General features: G+C 36.6%; 1 protein-coding gene and 1 long non-coding RNA gene across 24 annotated transcripts in view; one reads left to right on the top strand and one right to left on the bottom strand.

Moving 5' to 3' along the window:
• The window catches only part of LOC128876715 (patronin), an 86,070-nt gene that overhangs the window by 38,565 nt on the left and 20,107 nt on the right, over window positions 1–27,398 (top strand). For 22 of the 23 annotated variants that reach the window (XM_054123385.1, XM_054123308.1, XM_054123437.1 and 19 more), the window contains 2 exons: window positions 17,458–17,553; window positions 26,608–26,823. In XM_054123385.1, coding sequence (XP_053979360.1) covers window positions 17,458–17,553; window positions 26,608–26,823 — 312 coding nt within the window. Of the gene's footprint in view, window positions 1–17,457; window positions 17,554–19,965; window positions 20,543–26,607; window positions 26,824–27,398 lie in introns of those variants that run through there. The other variant, XM_054123427.1, reaches the window with a different exon arrangement.
• On the bottom strand, window positions 16,328–19,546 carry LOC128876922 (uncharacterized). The gene is made up of 3 exons (XR_008457157.1): window positions 18,558–19,546; window positions 17,428–17,571; window positions 16,328–16,415 (listed from the first exon to the last, which is right to left on the bottom strand). It is a non-coding gene; the product is annotated as an uncharacterized LOC128876922 (long non-coding RNA).

Raw genomic sequence — 27,398 nt, 5'->3', positions numbered from 1 at the left:
CAAGGAAGCCTAAGTTTGCAATTTAAAAGATAGCAATATTTAAAATATATCAATCCGTATCCATGTCTGTTTCGCACGTTGTCGCATATTAGAATAGTATAAAATTTTGATTTTTCACATAAATATCTTCCTCGATGTCTAAGGATTCATATTAGCTCGAGTATCGTTACGGTAAAATAAACGCTTTATAAGCTACATTACGTAATGCGACATGATTCCTGTTTTCAGAAAATTCGTGCAATTCTGTACATTTAGACATTTCTCCGTTACGCATAGTAAGCGAATTATTCAAATGATTAAAAGTAAACAAATTATTCGCTTGGCTTGTTTTAAATACTCCATCCTGTATATTTAAAGTAAAAAAGTGTTGCAAGTAATCCCATTTAATATCGTATAAAATTATTGTCACAAATTATCGTGTTTCAATCATTCAACCATAAATAGCATTTATATCGTCTTACGACTAATTGTTCCGAACGAGATCAACCAGAGCGCTCACGAATCAGCAGATACGTGCAGTTCTAGACCAGGGTCGTAATTACAGAGACTGAAAAAGGACTCGTTACCGTTAACCACGAGCCGACTACTATTTTGCTGGCGGGTTCAGCAAATTCTTCTGGTTTTGTTAGGATTCTTAGCAGCATTCCGTAGTCTCCTGTTTTCTCCATCGACAATTTCTTTCTTTTTTTTTTTCATCTCGTTTCTTTTTTCTGCCTGAAAATATACGGAACACCTATCGACAGGGCACGAATTATTCTCCACGAGTTTCGCATTAATGTACTCCTCGCATGCGTGGAATTTATCTCGTATCTCGTGGAATTTAACTCGAGAACGGGTTTAAGTTTTCGGGATGCCTCGCGTTGTTATAATATCACTGTCGAATGAATTAGTAAATTGTATAACGATTCTTTTTCGCTTGGCTTTAGATGTGCACCAAATTTTTGTCACACGTTCTTCGAATTGTTAGTCCATCCTACGATGGAAAATCGAACGGTTAACAATAATAGAAAATAGAAATTTCTTTTTTCTCTTCGTAAACAATCTTTACTTTTCTTTCTTACGTCTTTAATCTTACATAATTTTGCTCATTTTTGAAGATAGACGTTACACGTTATGGAAATAGGGTAAATTTCATTGGTTTCGACAGTTTTTTAAGTTATAATATTTCTGCCTAACAAATTGTTACAGATATATTACAATTTAAGGATTTTTGGGAGATATATTGAAATAGTCAGTATTCGTTAAAAAAATTCTACATTATTTTAACATGTTTCCCAAGGTTCCTCAACAAATTTGGAGTCGAATATTCGATTATTTGAAATTTCAAATACATTTGTCTCCAATTGTGCCTCGTATACATCCTTGAATCTGACGATGGCCCAATTTAGGTAATCTTTCTCTATAAATATTTATTAAAGCGAGTACTCGAACATTTACGGAGAATTAAGCAAATACTCGCGACTCTTTCAAATATTTATTCGATTAATTAAAATTTCATATACCTTTGGCTCCGATTGTGCCTCGTATACATCCTTGAATCTGACGATGGCCCAATTTAGGTAATCTTTCTTTATAAATATTTATTAAAGCGAGTACTCGAACATTTACGGAGAATTAAGCAAATACTCGCGACTCTATCAAATATTTATTCGATTAATTAAAATTTCATATACCTTTGGCTCCGATTGTGCCTCGTATACATCCTTGAATCTGACGATGGTCCAATTTAGGTAATCTTTCTCTATAAATATTTATTAAAGCGAGTACTCGAACATTTACGGAGAATTAAGCAAATACTCGCGACTCTTTCAAATATTTATTTATCGCAAGGAAAACGTTGGTAACAGGATAATATTTTTATTTCAAAAGTTTTTCCGAACCCACCGGAAAGAAATCCAGACCACAGAAGCTACAAAAATTCGTTGAAAATCCTCTGGTTGGTCTCGCGAAGCATTGCGATCCAACTAATCGCGTACCGTTAGAAATTCGAAGTGAAATATGACAGATTCTTGACGTTCCGTTAACCCACGAATTTTGCAAATCTCGTTATCCGGCCGGTTTACGTAAAACCGTCGTCTATTTTTAAACGTTTTCCAGGTTCGCGAGAAACACGGAATCGCTTTTCAAGTACATTAGCGCACACCCTCGCGGAACAATGTTCCCGGCCGTGGAGTCGCCTTTCCTCCTCGGTGTGTACATAATTTTAATCCGCGGTTGCGAGGGAAGCCTCAAATTACGAAGCTGCGTGCATTAGCTAAACGTCCAACACGAAACAGGTAACTGACCTACAGCAATACCGAGGCATGAAAGTTGCGCGCGGTCAACGTACTCGGAATTTCTGCCTGCCGATCTCGGTTTCGTGCTCCGATTTGCTCTTTCGCCGGGGCTCCTTTTTTCAGACCGTTCCAGGGCGAAATTTCCTTGCCAGAGGAGAGGTCGGCCGAGTAATTGCGCCGTGAACGTTGAATGGAGAAACGAGGTAGAGAAAAAAATAGATCGGAACGCTCGGGGGACCTTGTTCTTCCTGTTTTAAGAGAGGTTCAACCGCATCGGTTGTAATTTCCGATCGAACTCATTTCCATTTAGTGCGGTTCTCGATGCCACCGAACGCGAATCGCAGAGAATGTACTGGCAAGGCTACGTTTACCGACGAATTCAACGACGTATAATCGGGCATTACGTAAGTTCTTCAGGATTAATCGAGCTGCTCGCGAGCCAAGTCGATCAGTTACATTTTTCGAATCGTTCTCAATTTTCGTGTCAATGCACTCGATTGACTCGTAACTTTTTTATTCTCGAAATAAATCTTCTTAACCCTTCGACCGCGAAAGGTCTACCTCTCGAGAAATGGGCTCGGAGAAATGTTTATATTCGTTAAATGAATTTTTCGAAAATATCATCTTACAGGGGGATGAACAGACGGAACTTTTTTTATGTTTACAGTTTATTCATAGGATGCTTGGTTTCGAAAATAAAAATTGAAGAGTTACAAATTCATTGCAAAAATTGAATTATAGGAAAAAGGTCTTTTAAGTTTTCAATTTTTATCTCTGAAATTAAACGTCTCGCTAATAAACTGTAACTATAAAACACTTTCGTTCTGTCATTCTCTATAAGGTGATATATATATCTTAAAAATATATATATATGTTTTTTTTTAAGACAACTGTAACAGAAAAAATTTGTCTTTTAAGTTTCTAATTTTTACCACTTATTCCTGCATCTTTTTACAATAAAAAACATACTTCACGCAGTGATTTAAATCCCATGTTTATTTTGTATTCAAGACATTTAGACCAAGTAAACGTACGTAAAGTTTGAAAACGATCGGTCGATTAACTTTCGAGTTACCATTCTCACGGATTGCATAAATGCAGTTTCGAAAAAAAAACGCGACATCTCAAAGATTTCTAAGTGGAATGAATTGTAAAAATTACCAAACGTACTTTAAAACGTACCTAAAATATCGTTAAAGTTCTAAAAACATAAATTCTTCCCTATAGAAAGAAATATCCCAAGAAGCATTTAATACTTGAACCCCTACTATGATTTCCCTCCTCGAAGGAAACAGGAAACACATCGGAAGTACTTGATTCAGTGATAAATTAATTATTCGCTAAGTGAATGTATGGACATAACGGTACAAATATATAAAATTCAGAATAATTTTAGATGCTATCTTGAAAAATTACATCATAGGTTACGTTAAGGATACACTTTTCATCAAATTAATGACAGAGATTTCGCTAAATTAATGCATATCTGCTCGCTATCAAATATGATAGATTAAAATAGAACCGAACTAAAACCGTGGTCTAGTGGAATCCAGGGCTTCCACTAACTCCATTTATGCGTCAGTGGAATGTTTGAAAAACTTTTCTCAATCCATGGACACACGACTGTGTACAAAATCTGATTTTCCGATATTTTGAAATTTTATTGAAACGACTAACTTCCGCGAAGCTGCCGTCCTATTTCGGTCTATTCGTTTCAAAATCTGTAGTATTAACTTCATATATCGTGTGTCAAATTATAAATGAATCGTTGCGACACTTTACAACTGGGCCCCGAGTTTAATTAAAATTTTTCCCCAAGTGTCTGTTTTCTGTATCTATATAGTTTCGGATGCATTGAAATTAGATTAACACAGACGGATAAAGTAATACAGTTTCAAATTTAGAAATGTGAATTGTTTTCGCGACGAAAGTTACATGTTTAGAAATTTCGAAGGAGTTGTTTACGTAAATGTTAAGCGACTATCTACGCGAACAAAAATCCCTGTGACTCGACAGAATAATTACGGACACTATGGTTTACTTAAGAAAAATTAAAGAACACTTTAATATGTTAATGTTTCAAATGTAATTGGTACAAATAGCTAGTAACAAAAGAAGTAACGGAACCCTTTAATTCAGACATTGAATTTTAGTGCAATTGTAATGCCGAGGATTCGTAATGTCCCATGTGTCACGGCTGCTAAAAATAAACCGACGCGACACGACCCGACATTTCTTGAATTTAATGGTAATTAGTTGCATGACGGTGATTACGAATTTAGATCCGTGACAATTAATATTTCAGTAACCAAGAGATAGTTCATTTCCACGGATATGCAAACTTTATGTGCTGAAATTCACATTTTGGTTAATGTGTTCTTGCGATTTAGTGGATGTTATATTTTAGTATATATCCATTTTAATGAACTGCTGTCGAGTCTGTCAAAATTATGGTGAAATTCTGACATTTCAATTAAAATGATGAATGGAATGGGAACGGGAATTAAAATCGAGCAAAACCAAGTTGAGAAAGTATAAATTGAGACTGGCAGGCGTGGAAAGAATTCATTATAGAGAATTTTATATAATCAAACGTCAAGCGATTCGCTAGTCTTCGAGTCTTAACCGGTCCGTTGGCTCTACTGCATCATGCAGATCTGGTCCACAGCTCCTCGGGCGCCGCTACGTCGACATACTGAATCGTTATGGGCACGACTAGAGCTGTGGGATATCATCCCATAGGTAATGTTATTTTTCGACGCTGAGTTTTGATGCGAGAAAGTAGTATAATATAATAGTAGCATAAAATACAAGAAAAGTATTTTTCACGTGTAATAATTGTCAAATACAATTAGAACTTGCTAGAAGAAAAACAGCGAGTAAAATTTGTGGGCTATTCAACTTTACATAGATAGGTAACTTGCGATAACCATCAGGTCGAGACTTACATATACACTATAGATTCGTTGTAATGGAAGTCAGGCTAAGAACTTTGTACTTTGTAGGTTGGTAATTTAACACGATCCCGCCGGCGGCGTGTACCACCGGTGGCTCGCGCCCGCGTGTCTATCAGCCGGAGCGTACCACCGCGCCGCCCCATGGCGAGAAACACAAATAGCAGCGCCAGGCGAGAATGTGTGAACGTAACAAAATGTCAAATAAATATCGTTACTTAAACTATAGTTATGAATGTAAAGATTGAATGTAACGGGATAGAATTTATTTCTACACCTAATGCATCTCTTTTTAGTTGCGAACGTTGTTTGGATGCAATTCTTTGGCATTTACGTACACAGGTGAATGTTTTCGATACGGTAGATTTCCGAGGCTCGTTTACTTGCTTTTCTTCGTACGGTTTTGCTTGCTTTTTTCCAAGACGGCACGCAGCCTTGGAAACCGTAGCAAAACTAGCGTTGGCGAGACTTGGATTTCCAACCCACACGGTCTTGGACGGAGTTCACCCACGCAACAAAAGCTTTGCAAAGTCGTGAAACGATCGTATTGCCACGGCGCGCAGAGTGCGAATACCGTCGAACCGTTATTATCTTTATGCAGCGTAGCTATAATCGTGCGCAACAATTATTGTCGGAATTCGATTAATAAAGAATCTAGCAGGATAAGGATAGACACTCGGTCTCCAGCCCAATTTTCATTGCTATTATGTACCGTGCAATGCTTTGGACCTAAAACATCATTCCACAAAGTTTCAGACTCCGAAAAGTCCGTTTAAGAATAATACAAGGTTAAATACCCTCGACTTTATTATTCTTTTCTCGGTTACTATTTCAGATATTAAAATTCTGCAAAAACGAAAATATTCGTACTTGTAAACTGCGTCTCACATACTTTTTTTTCAGGCTATTTTGTTTAATTATTAATGGTAGAGAATAAATAATTTATTTTTTGCGAGTGGTAATTGCAAAAAAACCCTGTGAGTGAGACCTACCAAAAAGAAATCAGGAATGATGATCGGTTATTTAGCTGACGCGTGCAAAAGTTTCAGAACGGTCGGAGTCCTGGAACATGGTTAAATAATTAAAAAGAAACAAAAATCCTATGCGTTACGCTCCGTGCAATGGGCTGAAGGAGAATGAGACAATGGTTAGACACGCTACGCGTATAGTGAAAACTATTATTCTCAGTCGATAGTCAGTTGCTTGAGTGGACAGCAGATGTTATGCAATTATAAAGAAATGCATTTAAAACATTTGCATAGATATCGATACATAAGATACAATTATAACATAATTACAATAGTATATACACGATACAATTATATGTATATAATTATATACATATCCTTACATAATATAATTATATATAATTATATACATATATAGGTGTATAGATGTGTATATATGTGTATAAATTATGTTCTGCGATGTCTTTTTTATTTCGTTAATAAAATCGAATTGCATTGAATCCAAAATAAAATATCGCACCTACTATTACCATCTCGTGTACAAAATTCTTTCCACTCTTACGATTTCATTGCAACCTGGCCGAAACGTATGTCAACTGTTAAAAATAGATTTTGGTATATCACGTTATATTCTGCAATTATTTGGACCGCGCGAACAGAACTATTTTCGCAAACGAGTCTCGTCGAAAGCAAAATCGCTATATATATATATACTTTCTTCGAAGCAAGGTGCTAATAATTATTTCGCGACGTCGTTCGTGACTAATTATCGTATCACGCTCGCATATTGACGATTCGATGGAACGTTCTTCTTCTTCTTCTTCTTCTTCTTCTTTTTTTTCGTTCATACTAATTCTATGCAGTACGCAACGTAATTCTCGTTAATTCGTATCCTCGAGATTAATTAGACGCTGAATAGTCGGGTGGTTCCGAAGCGTGCATAAATTTTTTTTCAATATCGCATAGTAATTTATCCCCTCGCGGTATTCCTGGTTTGCAGAATGGATTTCACGGCCAGATGGAATTTCCATGCCGCGCAGAAACCGCCCGGGGCGATGTGAAAGAACCCTGAGATTTCTTGCGGTGGAAAATGTGGGAGATTTCTTGACATTTTTATCCGAGACGTTTTCGTCGTTATCCGCAATATCGGAGCCCGTCTTCGTGAAATTCGATTCGTTGTACGAATTTTCCTCATCCGTTACAGAAATATTTTGCGGACGAAGCGAGCGAATTTCGCTTCTCCTAGAAAGCAATTAAACGCGGCAAATATAGTTGCAAACAATTTTTTTTAATTTTTATTATTATCTTTATTTGTCGTATTTAGTACATAGTTTCGTAAAAATGATAGTATTACGTGTACAAATTAACTCTGTATGTTTAACACTTGTTTATAAAGGAAGACCATGGAAATCCTCGTTCAATCACATATTACAAGAGACCGTTTACAGTTGTTCGGTACGCATTTAGAGTCGCATTACAGTCATTTAATGTAACAATAACGAATAAAGATTCTTACTTGAACTACGCCTAATATTTGTTGCAATCGAAGAAAACTTGCAATTGTATTTATTATTTATTAATAGAATGACACATACGGTCAGTCCCAGCTCTATTTTTGTAAATGAAACGGTATATTTTTGCTCTCGTATCATTATAGAGGATCTTGAAATGAGTTCAACGATCTATTACATAAGATCATTGAAGGTCACAAAAAGCATAAACAAAAAAAAAACTATAATATTTATGGTTTTGGTAGATCAAAAGGAGCCACGAGGTGATTGCAGCTTTACCTCGAGGTCATTCCTTAGGTCAACTCGATTTTTTCTGATATACACCACCTCTGTTCACGACACCGGATATATATATTCAATCATTTCCATTGTACGGATCATCGATTAAGTTCATTGGACAAAACTTGTACGAGTTTTATCCGCGCGTTATCCGTGTGAACTTCGGAGACCGTCAAAAGAGTTTGACGAATTATTAAAGTTACGTGTCGTTGAATCTGCCTCGTTCGCAGCGTTGGCGCGTTGTACCGGAAGAAAATGGACGTTTTAATCTTTCAACCGGGTCAAGCAAGTTGGTTCACCTCCTACCCTGTAATATTGTTAAAACAGTACTTTGTCAAAGAATCCTTGGCGGCCTCGTTCTTCGTTGTTCAATTTTTCAGAGTACGCCTGAGACAGCTTATCGAGTCGAGAAAGTTGGATCGCGTACCATAAATAGAGTAGACAAAAAGATTTTGTTACGCATAGTTATTAACAGACCGATGGTATTTATGCAAATTCATATTTTTATACGAATATGAATTTATATATATCACATGATTACGGCACAATTTGTACCTACAAAATGACACTTTTTTTGTGTAGACTACATTTTCATCAATTTCCAATATTTCTTTGATCAGATTTAGTTACAAACCATTCTCCACAACTAAGAGAGATCCTTTGGAATTTTTATTCCAAGACAACTTCACCGACCATTAAACGTCACGCAAATCTGTGCTTCAAAAAACGAGTCACGGGAGATCGCCTTCAATTCAGCACAAAGACACCAATGAATCTTAATACAAACCTTTTTTTCCCCGTAATTTCTATCGCACAAACGTGTACAAAATTTCGAATAATTTCATCGAACTGTGTATTCATAAAAAAATTGCGAATAAAGTCTTATTTTCAGCGTTTTTAATCGAGTCTTTTTTTCTTAATCTAATATCCTATTAAACTTCTATCAAAACATTCGATACAAAGTGCTCCGTTAGCAGACAACAGAGGCAATTTACCACGTTGAAAATGGCTTTTCGTTGTAAGAGATTATTCGTTACAAAAATATACTCGTGTCCTTCTATACCTCGCACGCGTGCCCTGTCTGGTCGTTACGGTGATACAAAATGGAATGTGAATTTCGAATAATGCATAATCGAATCGAACGTTGGGCGTGTGCGTTACTCGCACCCTCAGCGACTGGCAATAGCAATGGTAATGCCGTTGATTGCATCGGATAACGTTTAGTAACGACCGTCGCACGCACTGCACGCACGCATTGCTCTACCATTGAGAGAAGATACCGAACATCGGTCGCAGGTTAATTTAACATGCAAAGTAAAGCCTTTTCCATTGAACTTTATTTGCCTGCGGACTTCTACTATCTAACACGTAGCTGAGGCTCAAAACAGCAATGCCGTTGTTTGAAAATGTACGTATACCGTTGAGAGCCAGCCACGTGATCGGATGTTATATTTTTGTCTCGATTCTTCTCTCAGAGGCGAACAAGAACGTGCTCGAAGTTTGGGGACAAAGAATAGAATTCCCGCGACGACAGGAAGTCAGACGTTTGTTTGATTGAACGACAGGGTCCCGACAAAAACCACCGTCTGCCAACCCTTTTCGTCCTTCCCTTTTCCCCGTACGACCCTTTCTATTTCGCCTTTGCTACTCGTATGCTTTCGCGAAATTGACCGGCACGAACGCTACAGACATGTAAACAACGTCACGGAAATCTCGTTTCACTGTACCCATACGTCAGATTTCTTCGGAGACGCAAATTCACCGAGGCGAGCTCGACTTGCAATTCTGCACGATATTCGACTTGAAATAGTTGTTTTTGCAGTTCTTGGTAAAAAAACAGTGATTTTTATATCGAATTTACTTTCTCCGTCTCGTTAATTTATTTTACTCGAATAGACAGTATCGGTACACATAAACAAGAATAATAACTTGAATTGGTCGAATTAGAAGTATCTTTTGTCGGACTTTTCAAAGCGAATAAAGAAATTCCGAAGTACTGCTGCCTTAATAAATATAATTTGTCTGAATTTTTAGAGACTCGTTCCGTCCATTTCGAGGATGGAACAGACAACAGGGCGATACGCGGAGAAGCACTTTCTTTTCGAATTAAAATAACTTCTGGTCTACTGGAAAGTTTTGTCAGAAACTATGGCCAGATATTATAGCGATCAAGGTACGATGCAGTGTTCAAGATAAAGGTACTTATTGTGTATAAATCAGCTTGATGTTGCGTAAAGTGAAAGGAAGAATCTAGCCCAAGATCAAATCTGCATGAACTTTCCACGTATTCTGGTAAAACTCTGCCGCGGATAAAAAGTCTATGATTTTCTAAGCAGTTTCTCAGAACTGTACCGCAAGCAGGAAGCCTTTACAACTGAGAAAAGAAGCTTTTTCACCCTCAAGGTGAGCAGTATAATCCCTCGAAGTTTGGTCATTTATTTCTGGGGAACAGAATGTGTATAGAATGATACATACACATAGCTGTGACTATATTACACGTTACCTCGCATTAGAATAATATAAAAGACTATAGGATAGTATACAATTTTTACTTTTGTATAGATCACAAAATAAATTACATACTTTTTGAGTTACATTATTTTTAATGCGACGCGATTCATTCGTTAGCACATTCTGTAACGAAATGGCTCCGAGTACAAAAGGTTACTTAAGGATTTGCGATATTCATGTTTCTCCTTCAGTTTGTTGAAATTTCGACTAGACGGTGTTGGAATTTCGATCGTTTCACAGAATTTAATTGCGCCTGGGTCAAGGGCAAAACGGTTTCGTTTTATCTCGAGGTGGACGCCTCCTCAAATAATTTTGAAACTGACGAAATTTCTCCCGGCGAAACGCGAACGCTCTTTTATTTGAATTCGGTCAAGATGTACTTCAAACGTCCTGAAGCGACGATGTATCAAAAAGATATAAGAGGGCGCGACGAGAGTGCCAGCGCTCATTTTAACAATTTCTAAAAACGGAAAAAAGTGATCTCGCTCGAATCATTTTACGAAACGACTGTAAAATTGCTTATCACCCGAAATTTTCGAAAAATATTTACAAACCACCTAAAATTCGCCAAGTTCTCTTGAACTTGGTAGGTCGCAGGGTGTAAGCGGTAGTATCGCTAAAAATTGGAAACATTTTCATTAAAGAACGGAAAACTTATGATAAAAAATGCGAGTGACCGGAAAATTGTACGAACTGACAGTAAAATTGCTTATCACCCGAAATTTTCGAAAAATATTTACAAACCACCTAAAATTCACTAAGTTCTCTTGAACTTGGTAGGTCGCAGGGTGTAAGCGGTAATATCGCTAAAAATTGCAAACATTTTCATTAAAGAACGGAAAACTTACGATAAAAAATGCGGGTGACCGCAAAATTGTATGTTGAAAGTTAGAAGCCAAGAATTAATTCGTACACCAACATAGAAAATCTTCTTATAAGTTGTAAACTCTTTCTAAGTAGGACGCTAGGAGAAGTGTTAAGTTTCTTTAAGTTCGAGCCTTGTGTCGTACGTTTATTCGAGTATCCGCATATATACCTCCAGTTAATTATATTCTTAGCATCCTCTTGTACCTTACTTTGGTCTACAAACGTCAGTCAGACAGGAAGTCTGTCTGAAGTAGTCGACTTCAAACCATTTGATGGCACATCTTCGGAAATAGGTTGCAGCCAGAGATGGGCACAATTATCGTTCAGATAAAAATATCGAATAACGAATGAAAATGAAACCAACTTTTTATTCGTTACTCGTTAAATAAAAATTCGAGTAGAATTATTAAGCGGACTGGAAAGTAAATGTCGTTTCTGCGAATCTCAGTACTTATTTATCGTTCATAAGCTCATTGATTTTGATCGATGTGGTATCGAAAATTCGCACACCAGATGGCAAAAGGCTGTCGATAACGAGAGTGATCCTGTTTCCCCTACTATTGCATAATTGATTAAGAACAGAAACTTATTAAGAACGTAATCTTGGGGGATTAGGTTTCAAAAGTGATTCAGAGAATGACGTCACATTATTGGAAATTGAGTTGGAAATATTAAAGTATGGAAAGTAACGTTATAATTTTATAACGTAGAACGTGTCATGCCATTGTTTTGAATATGAAAGCTGTCAGCTGATGTATCGTTAACCCATTCGCTGGCAACTACGAGATGTCTCGTGGTTCAAATTGATCGCAGTTCGTCAAGAGATAAGTTTATAGCCTTTTGAATCACGAATTATCGCGAAAGAAGATCGTAAATTTTCTTTTTAAAACAACAAATTCAATGTCACTTTTTATTATCAGAATAATAACCTAGATTACACATCCGTATTAAATCTTGGCGCCCAAGGCAAAACCCTTTAAATTTGCCTGCCAGCGAACGGCTTAAAGCGTCAGAGTAATTGAAAGAAACAGGAACTTCAATTGAAGCAAACGTTCGATTCGATAACGACGCTAAGATAATTCTCGAGGAAATTGAATTCTAATAAAACGTCGTTGTTCGACGTTTAAATTAATCATACGGAAAAGCAAGGCGAAGGTAACCGAACGAATAAATTAACGACTTTGCGAGCCAAGCCAGCTAGCAATATTTCAGGCTTTTGTTTCTCGTTCCAATTCGTGCTGATCGCTATCGACGATCAATGGGAAACGTGTAGAAAACGTGGTTTCTTTTTTCAAGCTGAAATGTCGTCGCATTCGAAAATAAAATTTGAAATATCGTTATTCATCTTTGTAGCGTTTGGAAAATTTCGTACACTTTGTTCAATTATATCGTCTTAAAAGTACAATTAGACTACAGTAGTATTTATGGTTATTAAACGGTATACGTAAATATTATTCATGGCGAATGATTTTTCTGGGGGTGAGGTCTCTCCTGTTTCCCCTACTTTTTCACCGTTTCGTTTCATGGCCCACGTTCCTTCAGCTCGGGGAATATCGCGTTCGAGTTTTCTTGCAATTTTATGGTTGGTGATATGCACTTTTACGGTTTATTTAACAGCACCCTCATTTTGGACGAAACTGATAATTTCCTGGAACTTACTCTCGCCTTATTGGATCAAGCCACACCTCTATCGATCAAAGTACGTTGAAAATAACACCTGATAAGTAGCTGATATTTGTCTTCGTCGTTCCATCCTTGTTCGTTACATTTGAACTATAATATGTGTTGACCACCTCTTCAGGGACAATTGTTATTATCAATTTTTTGTATTATTATTATCAACAGTAATTATAATGGTGGAAAACTAAACGTCCAAATATGTTACCAAGGGCACGAAGAAGATCAAGGTACGGACATGTGAGAATAAAGTGCATAGAATTCCTTTGGTTTTAATTAAAGTAAATGGAACTTGCCTCTCCTAACGTGGATAGTTTTCTCTTTACCAGCAAGCGTCCTTCCCTTTAATTAATAGCGAGCTTAATAACCATTTACCTTGGTGTGTTCGTTCGAAAAAAATAGCAGTCCTGCGTTCGCTTTCAAAGCAAATTTAATCAAGTGTAATGTAACATTTCCGTGAGCGGTAGCGTGAAATTACTGTTGCGAACGCAGAAACAGAAACAGAAGCGCTTTTTGTAAATAAATGTTGGACTCTTCGCTACGCTCAATTACAGATTCGTGTCTCAATCGTTGCAGCGATACGTTCCGAATGAAATGCAATAAATTCTAAACGGATTAATTATGCCGTTCTAAACAGGTTTTAAGCATTTCATTTCGTTTCGATATGACAATGATTTACGCTTCGCGGTCGTATTAAAGGGTCCAGCAGGATAAGGATAGGCAATCGCGCAATTTTCGTTGCTATTATGTGCCGTGCAATGCTTTTCGCATAAAACATCATCCCACAAAGTTTCAGACCGTTATGTGAGTAAACACCCTCGACTTTCTTATTTATTTTTTTTCCTGGTTACTATTTCGGATATTAAAATTCTGCAAAAACGAAAATATTCGTACTTCTAAACTGCATCTCGCTATATTTTTTTTCAGGATATTTTGTTTAATTATTAAGGGTAGGAAATAAATAATTTATTTTTCGCGGGTGGTAATTGCAACACAAACCTGTGAGCGAGACCTACCAAAAAAATTAGTAAAAAAAAAACAAAAAAATTAGTAAGCGAAGGCTTTCATTTTATAATATCGTTTCGCAGACTATATTTCAGCAGGTCTCGCAACCAATCTGTATTTGTATTTTTAATATTAAAGAAACGTGAAAGTGTAGGAAATATGATCCACATCTTTGTATTTAAATCTGGACGATATTCGTGCTTGTACTTTCTGTGCAAAAACAAAAAATCCCCGAAAAACTGCTTCTTTGATCACTTGCCAACAGGCAATTCACGTTTTACGTTGGAAAAAATCGCACCTTGAATATGTCACGAGAAGAGCCGTATTACGTATGAAATGACGTAATATTTAAACGCGTCTCCCTCTCGCGTCGTCGACGACGTTTCAGGTAGCGTAGCGTCGGCATTCCCAGTTATCCCGAGGGACGAAGGTGCACTGAATATTGAAGATCTTTGAGACTAACCGGGACCCATTCAGCTTGCCAACTTCTTTTTGAAACGTTTATGCTCGCTACTCGATTATCTGACCCCTTTACCGGTATCTTTTATACGTTTTTCTATGGCCGATAGTCATCTATTCGCAAACAGCAGGTTTTCTACGAGTATTTTATCTACTTGCGCTAGCAAAATATTAGCAATCCCCTCGTTTTACAAGGGATACAACGTTTACAAGGATTTGATAAAAGGAGCATTGTCCTCTTTTTGGAGTAACGTTTAAACGTACGTCAAAGAATTTTTTGTAATTTTGAAAATTTTTGATCGTGTAATTATTTAAAATCAAGTGTTACTTTCTTTCGATAAATTATAACTAGTCGAATAGAAAACGAATAGGAATATTTTGGGTGATAATAGTGCCGAATGTAATGTTATTTCGGTTCTCTTGTTCTGTATAGGTTCTAATTAATTTAAATAGAAGCATTATACATTATACCGTATAGTGCAGTTATAAGGATTTGATAAAAGGGACTTTAGAATTTCATTTGTTTATATGCCACAAATGATATCGAATATATCCGATTTTTTATTCACTTTAAATGAAAGTAGACATGTTTATAATTGAATATAAGAGATGATGTCGTTAAAATGTTCACGATGACTACTTTGACACGTATATTCCGTTAATAACATAGAAAAATCCTAAAACTCCTTCGCTTTAATTAATAAATACCATCTTTGTCAATTTCTAAATTAATTAGAACTATAGACATAATTAGATGCGTGAACTCTGAAAAAAGAGTCACGTCTTTTTCCGGAGTACACGAATCTTCGGTTTCGTTGTTTTGTCGTTAACGTGTGACCCGAGGCAAAGGAAACTTGGATGAACTGTGTAGGTCATGAAATACGGTATAAAGCGTCATTTCAAGATCGCCTATTACAAAGGATGACGACAATATAACAGTGGTTCTGCTGGTCGATAACAATGATTGGCTGGTCTTCGCTTGACCCCCTTTCCTTGCTCACGTTCCTGAGCCTCACCCAATGTTATAAATCGGCATTCCACCTGACGAAAATACTTGTGCAGTTTCGTGACCACCGTGTGACGTAATTGCTGGTCTACTATCCTAATGAAAATTGAAAACTCGAGCAGACGTTAATTAACACGAGTAACGTAACCTGGAACGAAACAGATCATAACAACATCGGTGTTTCGATATCGCTTCTGCTTTTCGTATCAAAGTGTACTGACAATTACGATTAATTTTCTTGCAAAAGCCACTCATTTTTCTTTGTCAGTTTGTAGGCAATTTTCGTAACTTTTTGCAGCCGATACTGCTTGACGTAAACTTTGAAAACGCTCCAACGTAAAAACGCAATGAAATTACTATCTACTTTTGAAACTTGCACAAAATTATTATGCAAATAGCAGTAACGAGTTACTATAGAGGGTGTTTCCTACATTTCCGGCGAGATCGTAGAACCATTGATCTACGAGTGAAAACAAGAAAGAACGTTATATGAAGTTTGTTCATGTACGCTTCGTTACGATGTTATAAGCAAATATTCAATGTGACTTTTTGCTACGTGGAACGTTAAAACTTTTTGACTTCTACTTACAGAGAACGCTAAAACAGAAGCTGTACGATACAGCAGTAAATATACGCGAAGAATTAATTCGACGAATTACTAATTCGGTCGTCGAGACGCAGCAAAATCCTCAGGAAATTCAAAGTGTACATTTTAACGACACGTGGACAAAATATGATATAGGTAGGAAATAGAAAAAGCTTTAAAAAGTGTCTTTCGTCATTGTTCGTGTGGAATTTAACAGAGCGAACACAATTTTCTTCTTTTAATCCTTGTTTCTTCAAACTCGGGATTGTAAACAAACAACCAATAACGCAGTTAATAGCTTCGTAGGTTTAATTCGCTGGAATTAAAAAATATATATAAATATATGGTGCATGGTACACGAAGTGATAAGTGTCTGGGTAGGATTGAAAATAGATGATCATTTTTTTTTTTTTTTTGAGACACGTAGACGTGGGGTGGTTCGGAATTTTAGGCGAGGACGCAGTACTTGAGCATTTTACTAACAATATGGCGTTGAGGGGCGTCTCAAGTATCGCGTAAAGTGGTTCATCTTATTGTTGGGTGAAAGGTGCGATAATGAAGGCTCCTACCTAGTTGATGATCACTTATCGATTATTCTACAAGAGAAACTGCGCCGTCGAGACTCTTGGAAACCCCATGAATTTTGTTATCTAGCTGACAATGACAATGATTCATGAATGAAATTGTATAAAAACTTTTTAAAGTAGAAATCAAATTCCCTTTTTCTCTTATGAAATTATTACAGTATCGATGTTTGACTTTTCGAAACGTCATGTATGTATTTATGATAAATATAGATTGTCTTAACTTCAAAATTAAACATTTTATTTATAAAATTAAAAACTTTCCTGTTTGGTAATAAATATATGCATGATGTTCTGAAAAATGTCGTAAACACTTTTATCTCAACTAAATTATACCAACGATGATTATATATATATACCAAACAGGAAAGTTTTTAATGTTTTAAGTTGTTGATTATATATATATACACACTGTATAATAATATATAATTATATTAATTATATATATATATATAAGTTATATATATATATAATCAACAACTTAAAACATTAAAAACTTTCCTGTTTGGTATATATATATAATCATCGTTATATATATACATATATTGAAGTTAAGACAATCTATATTTATCATAAATACATACATGACGTTTCGAAAAGTCAAACATCAATACTGTAATAATTATATATATATATATATATATATATATATATATAATATATATATATATTGGCAAGAATACCGATAGGAACTGTTGGTATTTAAAACTATAAAAGAAGAGTAATAATAGATATAATACTGACCTATTTCGTTATTTTTTTTAATTGTTTCAGGCCAAACAACGTGCCTCCGTAAAATGGCTCCTGTCGAAGGCGTACAACAACCGAGTGCCAGAAAACCTTCGTGAGCCGTATTATGTCGATCACGAGGTACGTAATATTGCTCTTCTACAATGCAAGGAACACAGTCGACATTGTATTTCGCTGCTTCTCATTAACGCGAACACGACTTATCCAGTAATTACGAGATATTATGTTCAAAGAGGATTCCAGTTCATACGCTCCCATTTCTGTCGCGGATCTTTTACTATTTCCAATCTGTTAACTTTTGCTTAATTCGCTGAGCAAAAAAATTCGATCAATCTGGTGTTCTGCTAGTCAAAAAGAATACCGTAAATAGTAGAAATCGTTGCCTTTTTAATAATACATTAGAAAATTGAAAACAATTTTATTAGCAGAGTATTTTCATTTTTTTTTTATGTATTTGGCGAGAGAACAACGGGTCTATGATATTCTTTCACAACAAACTTTCGGGTCAGATTGTCTGACTTTTTGTTTTTATCTCTATTGCATATTGTTTCCATTATTTCTGTTCTATGGAAAGGTTTGATATATTAAGACAGTCATGTATATTGATGTTGGGTCTTCTAAATTGAAAACTTTTTCTAAACAGGCCTTATTCTTAAGACTTATTTCTATTTTCTTTTCATCGACAATTGTTACGTAATAAATATTGAAACGTGACGCGAGTCTTTTTTCCAAAATATTGCATACCGAAGAAATGATGTCTTACTTATAGATATCAGTTTCAAAGTCATATTCATAAAAATTAGAGTCGTACGTATCTACAAGCACCATACTATGTGCCTTTCGAACTTAATCCTGCATTTATTTCTGATTTAAGAATCGGAATCGACAGAAATTATTTCAGAATTTACTTACTTCCTCGATTTAATTATTCTAGCGATGCTTGAAATCGTTGATCAGAATAATGCTAACGAACGAATACACGTCTATTAAACGACGACTTTTTACCTCGTACATTGTTCCACTCATGAACACATCTCGTTAGTCGATTGATTAAGGATCATCCCTTTCGGTGAAATTCTCATTTGCCTAAGTGCGTTCGCTGCTAACGAAGCGAAGGTACATACCGTTCCTTCATTCGTCGATGTCGACGTGAGCTCCTCGATGACCGAAAGACGGTATCCTCAGCTTTTTAAGGTATCCTGAAAACTCTTTTGTGGCACACGTCATTATTTCGGAACGGAGAAAACCGACCTCACCGTGAAAGCCGTACGAAGTTGTTGGGCGTTGCTGCTCGGGACACGCCAATAAACTTTTCCGAAAAGAATTCGATAATTAGCAATAGGATCCTTGGGAAACTTACTACGAAGAAACATAAAAATCTTATTGCATTAAACGCGATACGACTCTATGTAGTATGCCTACTTTGAATCGACGTTTTCACGACGGAGCAGTGTGCTTTTTCATTTCACGTTTCTGCCCTTTTTAATTACGACTCTGCGTTGCACTTACGTAAAGTGTAAATATTTAGATTCCGTTTGAAAATGTAACTCCACTCGTCGTTGCAGTGCACAGAGTCACTGTATTTACGTGATACGCGATTCCTGATGTCATCGCGCGTACCAGCTGCTCTCGCGTTTCTGGCGTATCGTTTTTTGGAATCTTTGACTTTCCATGAACCAAAATGTGTAACGTACGAATAGAAGACTAGGCGGAACATCGAGGTGGACTGATAATGCCACAGCTGTCATGGCTGTCACCGTTGTCGCGTGAGCATCACCGCACACTGCATCCTTCATCAAAAGCTGACATATGTACAGCTGCTTAACAGTCTGAAGAACTCTCGAAATAAACAACAAATTCTCTATGCGTTTAACCCGTCAATTCCTAAAAACGCTCTGACCGAACTTTTTTTTTTTCATATTTTTTCATTTAAATCTGTTAAATTACGTCTAAAACTAATTAACTGTCTAGGTGGTACCACTATGGAAAAACTATTTCTGTTACATCCCTTACATGACGTTAGAGTGCTCTACAAACTCAAGATATGATTCAGAAAAAGTACAAAGATAATTAAAAAAGCGGCCTTTTGGAATTGACCGGTTGAAATTATTCGATATCCAACGAATGTAATTGAATCAAAATCAAATTTAATTCTTAGGAATTGAACGATCAAGATACATATGTAAACGAATTTGAATTATTATTATGATATTTATTGACTTATTTCTGGTATGAAAGTTTATCTAAATAAAAAGTGTTTCAAAAGGGGCTTCATTGACTTTTTAAAAAGGTTTCCAAAAGGGGCTTTGTTGATCGTTTAAGAAGTTTTCTAAAAGAGACTTTTATTGACTTATTTCTGGTATAAAAGTATATCTGAATAAAAAGTTCACCAGAAGAGGCTTTAATTTTTTTCTTTTTTAAATAAAACAAATAGTATGGAATATATTCGATTTCTTTTATTTTAAATTAATGTACACATGATTACGACGCATCTACGCTTTACATTCCCTCGTACATGTTTGCAAATGTCTCAGAAACTAAAAATCTCGTCACACATATATATATATGCGTAGAAAAAAGTTGTTCGAAATGATACTCTTAACAATATACTCCAAGGTCATCAAAATCGGAGTTGTTTCGGCAACGTTCACCTTTTTAATCAAACGCGGGACCAGATTGTATTTTAACGATAACTCCACATAAACAGACTCATTAATTCATGTATACGACTAACGTAAAAAACCAATGACGATACACAGTAATGAAAAAAGAAAGCCATATCGACTGCATCGCAACCGTAACCTATGCTTCGCCATTTCCGTGTCTGCGAAGGCCCCGGTTGTGCGGTTGATCCAATTAAACCAATCAAATTACTCCGCTATCGGTCGCATTCGACCTCTTTTGACTTGGCAGTAAATCGCGGAGCTGCTGCGACGAATGTTCCCGTTCGGTTTTTGTTTCGCTTCGTATCGGGATGTATTTAATCGAGGACCAGTTTCCTCCTACGTGCACGCCAGGAAACGAATTGCAACAGTGTCGATCTCTCGTTTGGAAAGGTCCTAGGTTCACGGCTGAGAAGGAGTTTTTCCAGTCGCATAGATGGCCCGAGGTGAGGACCCTTGAACTTCTACGGAGTAATTGAGCGGTTCTGGTCTTAAATGTGAATTATCTAGCGGTGGAAGAACCAACCGGAAGAAAACCACGAATTTTTACACATTCGATGGACGGAGGATTTTTTGGTTAACCGGATAGTTTTGTGTCGATAAGTTTTAGTGGCCGCTCTACCTCGAAGCTTGTTTATCCGGAAATAAAAAAAAAAAACAAAACATAGAAGTATTAGGTTGTCCCAAAAGTTTCTTTCGCTTGATTAATAAGTAATACATGCACGATATTTTATGTTTTATGTTACATTACTGAATCGTGCACGATTCATTTTGCTCCATCACCGTTACAACATGAATATCTATGAAATTAGATTGTCTATTTATAGAAACACGACCATATAAAATAATTGAGTGCAACTCGCGAAAGAAACTTTCGGTACAACCTAATATTTTTTAATACTATATTAAACTGTTTGAGGGTTATCGAACTGCATTAACACTTCAATGGCCGCACGTATACGCGGTGAAACGTCGCCAGGACCGGCAATATCTTTTAAGAATTAATATAAAAGAACTTTATAAACAAACATACACAAAAAACAAAACAATAACAACATATTTAATACTTTTCCTTTGCGTGATAATTATTAAAGCAATCGCCAACATGTAACTGTACTTGGCAAGTCTTACATATAAAATACGTAGGATTTCTGATTTTATTCGCATAGCAAACACGACAATCCCTTCGTACACCCTTTTTGTTTTTAATTACCCGGACGGCATGGTGTTAATTTGAAAAATCTAAAATTGAAAACAGGCAATATAACAATAATTACCTAACATCAAAGAATAAGAATAAGAAACGTCTCGAGTTGTTGGTAGATGCCAGAAAAAAAGGCCTCGAGTGCAAAGGGTTAAACACCTGAGAAATTTGGTCTAAATATTTCAAAAGAGATCCGCTCGCAAGCAGATAATTAAGATATACTTGTTACGTCTTGCGACAAGACAGTTAATCTGATCGCAATAGATTTCGAGGTTCTTGGCGATTGCTTAATTAGCCAGGAGAACTTCTCCTTTCATTAGTCGTCCTTTCTCTCGTGTAAGATATAATCCTCTCCGTGAGTCGGGCATCTTTAACCATCAAGGGAACCTTTCGTTCATTGTATCCTTTTCACACTTGAACTTTCGTCCGAATAATCAGTCGCACAGTCTTGACTTTCCCCTTAAAGTCAGAGGTGCGATCCGACGATGATTTCAACTCCCTTAGAAACAATAGAGGGAGAGTCTGGCTCATCTCCAACGGATCTTCATCATCTCGTGGCTTTCTTCGCTCGCGCGAAAGAGGACCGGGCGCCCGATAATTGGTCATTTAGGTTGTTCTTCCATCGTTCTTCGTCCCGGCGCGGTTGATACATTGTCATCGCCGTGACGGGCAGCTGCATCGCAAAACACGTTCACCGTTTACAGACGCACGCGTAGATCCAAGATAGAATTTAAAGTCCATGATTCAACGTATCATTCACAAATATGTATTATTAATCCTTGCTCAAAGTGGGTGTAAATATTTTTTAATGTATTATACAGCCGCGAAGATTCACTGGTAGAAAGAATACTGGTTTATAGGTCTCCAAAAACAGTGCGATGTTTATTTGAACATTTTTTCGATATCTCTTACCATTTTCGAGTTATAAACGCATGAATAAATGGGGCGGTTCGGAGAAAAGGGGTAGTTTCTCCTTCAAAGTGAATAACGACCAACGAATTACACCTGGCTTCTTAGATAGGTCTGTTGTTATTAAATATTCATGCCAAGTATCGCTTCGCAAGCTTCCCTTGCAAGTGTACAAATAAATGGTATCTACCATTTAATTTCCATTGATATTTGAATGGGTTAGATGCAGTGCAAATTTTAGAGTATTCCCTAACACCTTGGTGTTTAAAATTCGTGGTTTGGTGTGACTGTGATGAGCGCTGACTGTCCGTGTGTGTGTGCGTGTGCGTGCGTGATCGCGTGTGTTTTTCAAAACCAACGATCGACTCGTAGTTCAGTTAGTCTTGTACGAGTCCTATAACGCGCCGAACGACTAAATTTCAAATTCATTAAAATCTTTCATTCGTGCGGTAATATTAAACCACCTTTTTGTTTGTTTTTTTATGCTATAACCCTAAAAGAATGATATATATATATCATTCTTTATATATATATCTTTTCTTCCGTTATGTTACGTCATTTGAACGTCATGCATCATCCAAATCCTGCGTTACTGAATCCTCAAAATCGTTGGAAATTAAATAGATTTCAATTTAATTAGATTTGTCGAACTTGAAGTACGTTGAAACGCGAGAGGAATACTTTTTTATACGACAAAAATAATTGAAAACCACGGAGAATAAAGTGAATGTAAAAAGGAAGAAAATGATCTAGACGGATCTATGTTGTAAATCCAGTCGTGCACCAGAGACTAACAGTATTTAGAGATAACGACTAGTTTATTATCGATAGCATAGTTACTAATGTACCGGTCGGATTAAAATTCGTTCTCTTAGTTTCTCTCCTATGCTACCCTTGTTTCGTTCGCTTTGTTTTTGCTGTTATTCGCGTGCTTCTGCTTCTTTTGTAGACCGACCCTTTTCACCTGCCTTGCCTCGCTGAATTCACGTTTATCGATTCTCGTACGAAGCCACGACTACGACATCAGCTGCTCAGAAACTAGAATTGTTTGCCCAAGTTCCCTTCGGTCCTCTGTTATCCGTGGCATGGTTCGATGGTCCAGATCTCGCGGTTCCTTCCATCTTGTGGAACCACGAATTTGAATACAGCTCCCAATGTAATATTCATAGACAAGCTTCTTGTACGTATGCAAATTAATCCGTGATAATTTTGCAATCTCGAACAACCTATTGTTCGTTTCACGTATCGATTCTTTGTTGTTTGAATCATCTTCAGAACTTGTAAATACTGCAATTTAATTTACTGAATTAATATAAATATAATTCAAAATGTAACGATCTCTTTCAAACAAAGGAACTAAAATTAAAACTAACTGAACATAAAATAAATTTGTAACGTTTGATAATTATGACGACATCGCATGATGTTATATATTAGTTTAGTAATACTTTTTTATATATTGATCTAGAAAATTCAGTCGAAAATTATTCTGAAACAAAGAGTTGAACTACATAAAAAAATAATAGATTTGTTTAAAACTCAAAGTAACGGAAGCAGATGAAGAATGAAGATTTCTACCCGAATACCTCGCTGAGACACGAATAAATAAGAAAACAACAATAATTTCCACTCTAACTTTATTATTATTAACGAGGAACTATGACCGAAATTAGGTCATTCTTTATATAAAATTGATCGAATAAAATTACGCAATTAATGATATAATTAGCATTAATGATATCCGTGAAAAATACTTTCTAGTTATTTAAGGTCAAATGATTTCCTCGTTCATTTTCAAGACGTTGTTTTTATGGATCAAGAACAGATTTAATTGGCCACTTCGTATGCAACCGGTAGCTCATTTGAGTGACTATATGAAGGGGTTAATGTACCATAAAGTCTAATGACGGCAATTATTCTTTTCCGTTAGTCATATTTCCATGCACACAGAACTTTGTAGAGGATTATAAATCTATATTTTTAACACGAAACTCTAATTCGATTCAAGCGATTCAATATTGATACTATCGTTCTGTTATACTGTATACATCTGAGTAATGAAATTTCGAAAAAGACTAATATTAATTGTAGCTTGCTATAAAACAAATTTTATTAAGCCTCTAACGATTTCAGTCTTCTACGATAAACAAAATCAAACAATTTTGAATAAAAAAGGCTCGTATTCGATAGAGTTGCAAATGTAATACATTGCAAGGACTTGACCCATTCACTGGCAACTACGAGATGTCTCCTAGTTCAAATTGATCGCAATTACTCAAAGTATCAGTTTATAGCCTTTTAAGTCACGAATTAATGTCGTTATTCATGTATGAATTTACAACCACTACGCGAAGCCAAAATAAATACCATTTAAAAATTTCATTTTTCAGCTTATCGTTGTACGTTTTATTGACAATCGAAAATGAATTTCGATCAGGTGTATAGTAGCGCGATAAAAAATTCACAAATACATAGAACACCTCCTATTCCGTGGCTGCCGAAGTAGGGCATCCCTTTAACCTATTTTGTAAAACTACTAAGCCCCGTGTTAAGGTTCGAAGCACGTGCAGCTATATTTAGAACAGAAAACTAATTATCGAAAAAGTAAACCAACTACCAAAAGTGTTTAAGTTGAGCAGCTCAAAAGCAGGCCGGTTTATCACGTTCTTGTCGTAAACCCAGACGGCTCCGATACTAACTTGACCGACGTAACGTCAACTTCGCCCTAATTTCCTCGCTCAAGCGAGACAGGATTTGGTCTGTAAAGGGAGAAACTAGTTTTCGTATCGCTTTAGATCCGCTTCGAGTTGGCGATTTAAGTAAAAGCATCTCGACACGCGAGATCTAGTTCCCTGGGATCTGGGTAAATCGTGCATCGTACGGGTTATCGATTGTCGTGTTTACGGAATTAGTAGATTTTTTTTTGATCGCTTCCCGTTGGATTGACCGACCATCTTCTAATATTTTGGAAAATGAAGGGCTCGACAAAAGGGATGTTCGAATTTTGTTCTTTAATCACAAATGGCATGGAATATATATTTTATTTTAATTATAAATAAAGTTGTGGCATCGTTATACTCGCGATGAGAAATATCGATTGCAATGTTTGAGTCGCGGAAAACAAAAGACAGTCATCGCGATCGATTTACGAAGGAACACGCGGTTGAAGAATAAAGGTCGATTCAGACTATAAGACACGGACCGGCACCGACACGACGAAACATTAAAACACGCGTTTTAATGGAACTATTCACACTCAACAGACACCGACTTAAACGTTCCGTCAACGGAAATAGTGCGAATAGTTCCATTAAAACGCGTGTTTTAATGTTTTGTCGTGTCGGTGCCGGAACGTGTCGTATAGTCTGAGTCAACCTTAAACAGTCAATCGAACGCGAACGACACAAAATAAATAATATTCCACGCGGGGCACAGCTGGTGTATAATAAATCTCAGCAATCAGAGCTTTCGTTAAGTCGATTGTTTTTGAAAAAAAAAAAAGAGAAAAGAAAATATGATAGTATAGTTAAGATTTTCACGCGTCCAAGGTGGCTTCTCCCCTTAATCTGATCGATAAACGCCGAATTGAATAAGTAAATCGCTGAAAGAGAAAGCTCGTATGGATGAGCTAGATAATCTTTTGCTCCGGGAAAAAAATCACATTCCGTCGAAACGGATCTGTCCGCAGTGCCAATTTGAAACACAATACCTGGCGCATAGAGCGGCTGCAACCGCGTAAGAATATCCTGCAGACGCGACGTGCAAATATTAGTATTCCGTAATTTCCGGCACGGTGCGCGGAAATGCCAAGAACTCGATACGATGTTACATGGTAACGGAAATACATGGGGACATCGGTCGCGGTCATTGTCGTACGACGATCGTGGAATAATATGCACGATGCGTCGAATTACGTGAATCGCAGGTAACCAATGACATGGGTAGAAGTTGGAACGATTCGATACACTGTAGCAAAATAAATGCACTTAAGTGGCGAGTGGTTTCTTTTTCGGCTATTAATATCGGCCATTAATCAACGATCAGCAGATAGTCATTATTTTTAAAAATATTTAATGCTCGGACCAAAAGAAATTACCATGAAATAAAAAAAGGCGTAAAATATCGACTATAATATTCGAAATGGCACCATTTCTTAAATATTTAGTATTTCGCGAAATGACTCTACCTCATTTTCCGCAGAATATTGCTTTATTTTACGCATCGTTAATGCCAATGTTTCGATATATATTTTAAAACAATTGTCATTGAAAAAAATACAAATAAGTAGCTTTAGCGCGTTACTTAATGTTTTGGGAAAGTCTTGTTTCGATATTCCTGACTGTTTCAACAAAAGAAATTTCAACGAATCTCCTAGCGAATCTCTGCTTTATATTTCAGGATCAAGAACACCTGAAGCCGCAGATCGTCCACGCACTTTCCAATGCAGAGCTGTACTGTTTGGCACTGGCAAATATTTATTCGGATCCAAATTATCACAATCAGAATCACTGCGGTATTTTGCAAGCTCTCGCCAGGAAGGGTGTTTATCTCGCGGAGCCAAACAATACTCAACTCACCGAAACGATCCTCATTCAAAATTCACCACTCAAGATGGTAAGAGAACGTTATAATTGCTTCTTCGTACCGCGCACGAGAAATATCACGCTGTGTGCCGGTCGGAACTTGCCTTCAAAGCAGAAGCGATTTATAATATTAACAAAATTGTACGTAGCACTGTTTGTTAGTGGAGCAGTCACGGCGTCATATGTGTTGGCGATCGGCAATATAATAAAAGATTTTCTCAAGATTTCCACGAGAATTTCAAATAATCTTGATCTCATCCAAATCTCGATACGCTGAATCTCGATCTCGGTCTCGAATGTTATTTATTTATCTCGTCTCATGCGCATCGCTAGCTATGATGAACGTCCTTCGACCCACCGTCATATCTTTTCAATTAATAACATCAAAAAATGTTCCTTCGCGCCACAATAGAGATCCCATTTCATTCTGCAATTTACATACAAACAATTTCTCGTATCATCGATAGTTATTGAAATAACCGCGACTGTCACACTTTACCGTGGACACCCTGTATACAGGGTGTCCCAAAACTCGGGGAGGAGCCGGAAATGGGGGGTAGCTGAGACGATTCTGAACAACAATTTCCTTTGCAAAAATGTCGGATG

The sequence above is a fragment of the Hylaeus volcanicus genome, chromosome 1 (genome assembly GCF_026283585.1).
Source record: "Hylaeus volcanicus isolate JK05 chromosome 1, UHH_iyHylVolc1.0_haploid, whole genome shotgun sequence".
Lineage (NCBI taxonomy): Eukaryota > Metazoa > Arthropoda > Insecta > Hymenoptera > Colletidae > Hylaeus > Hylaeus volcanicus.
The sequence above is the reverse complement of the archived record's forward strand: the minus strand, read 5'-3'. Positions and strand labels throughout refer to the sequence as shown.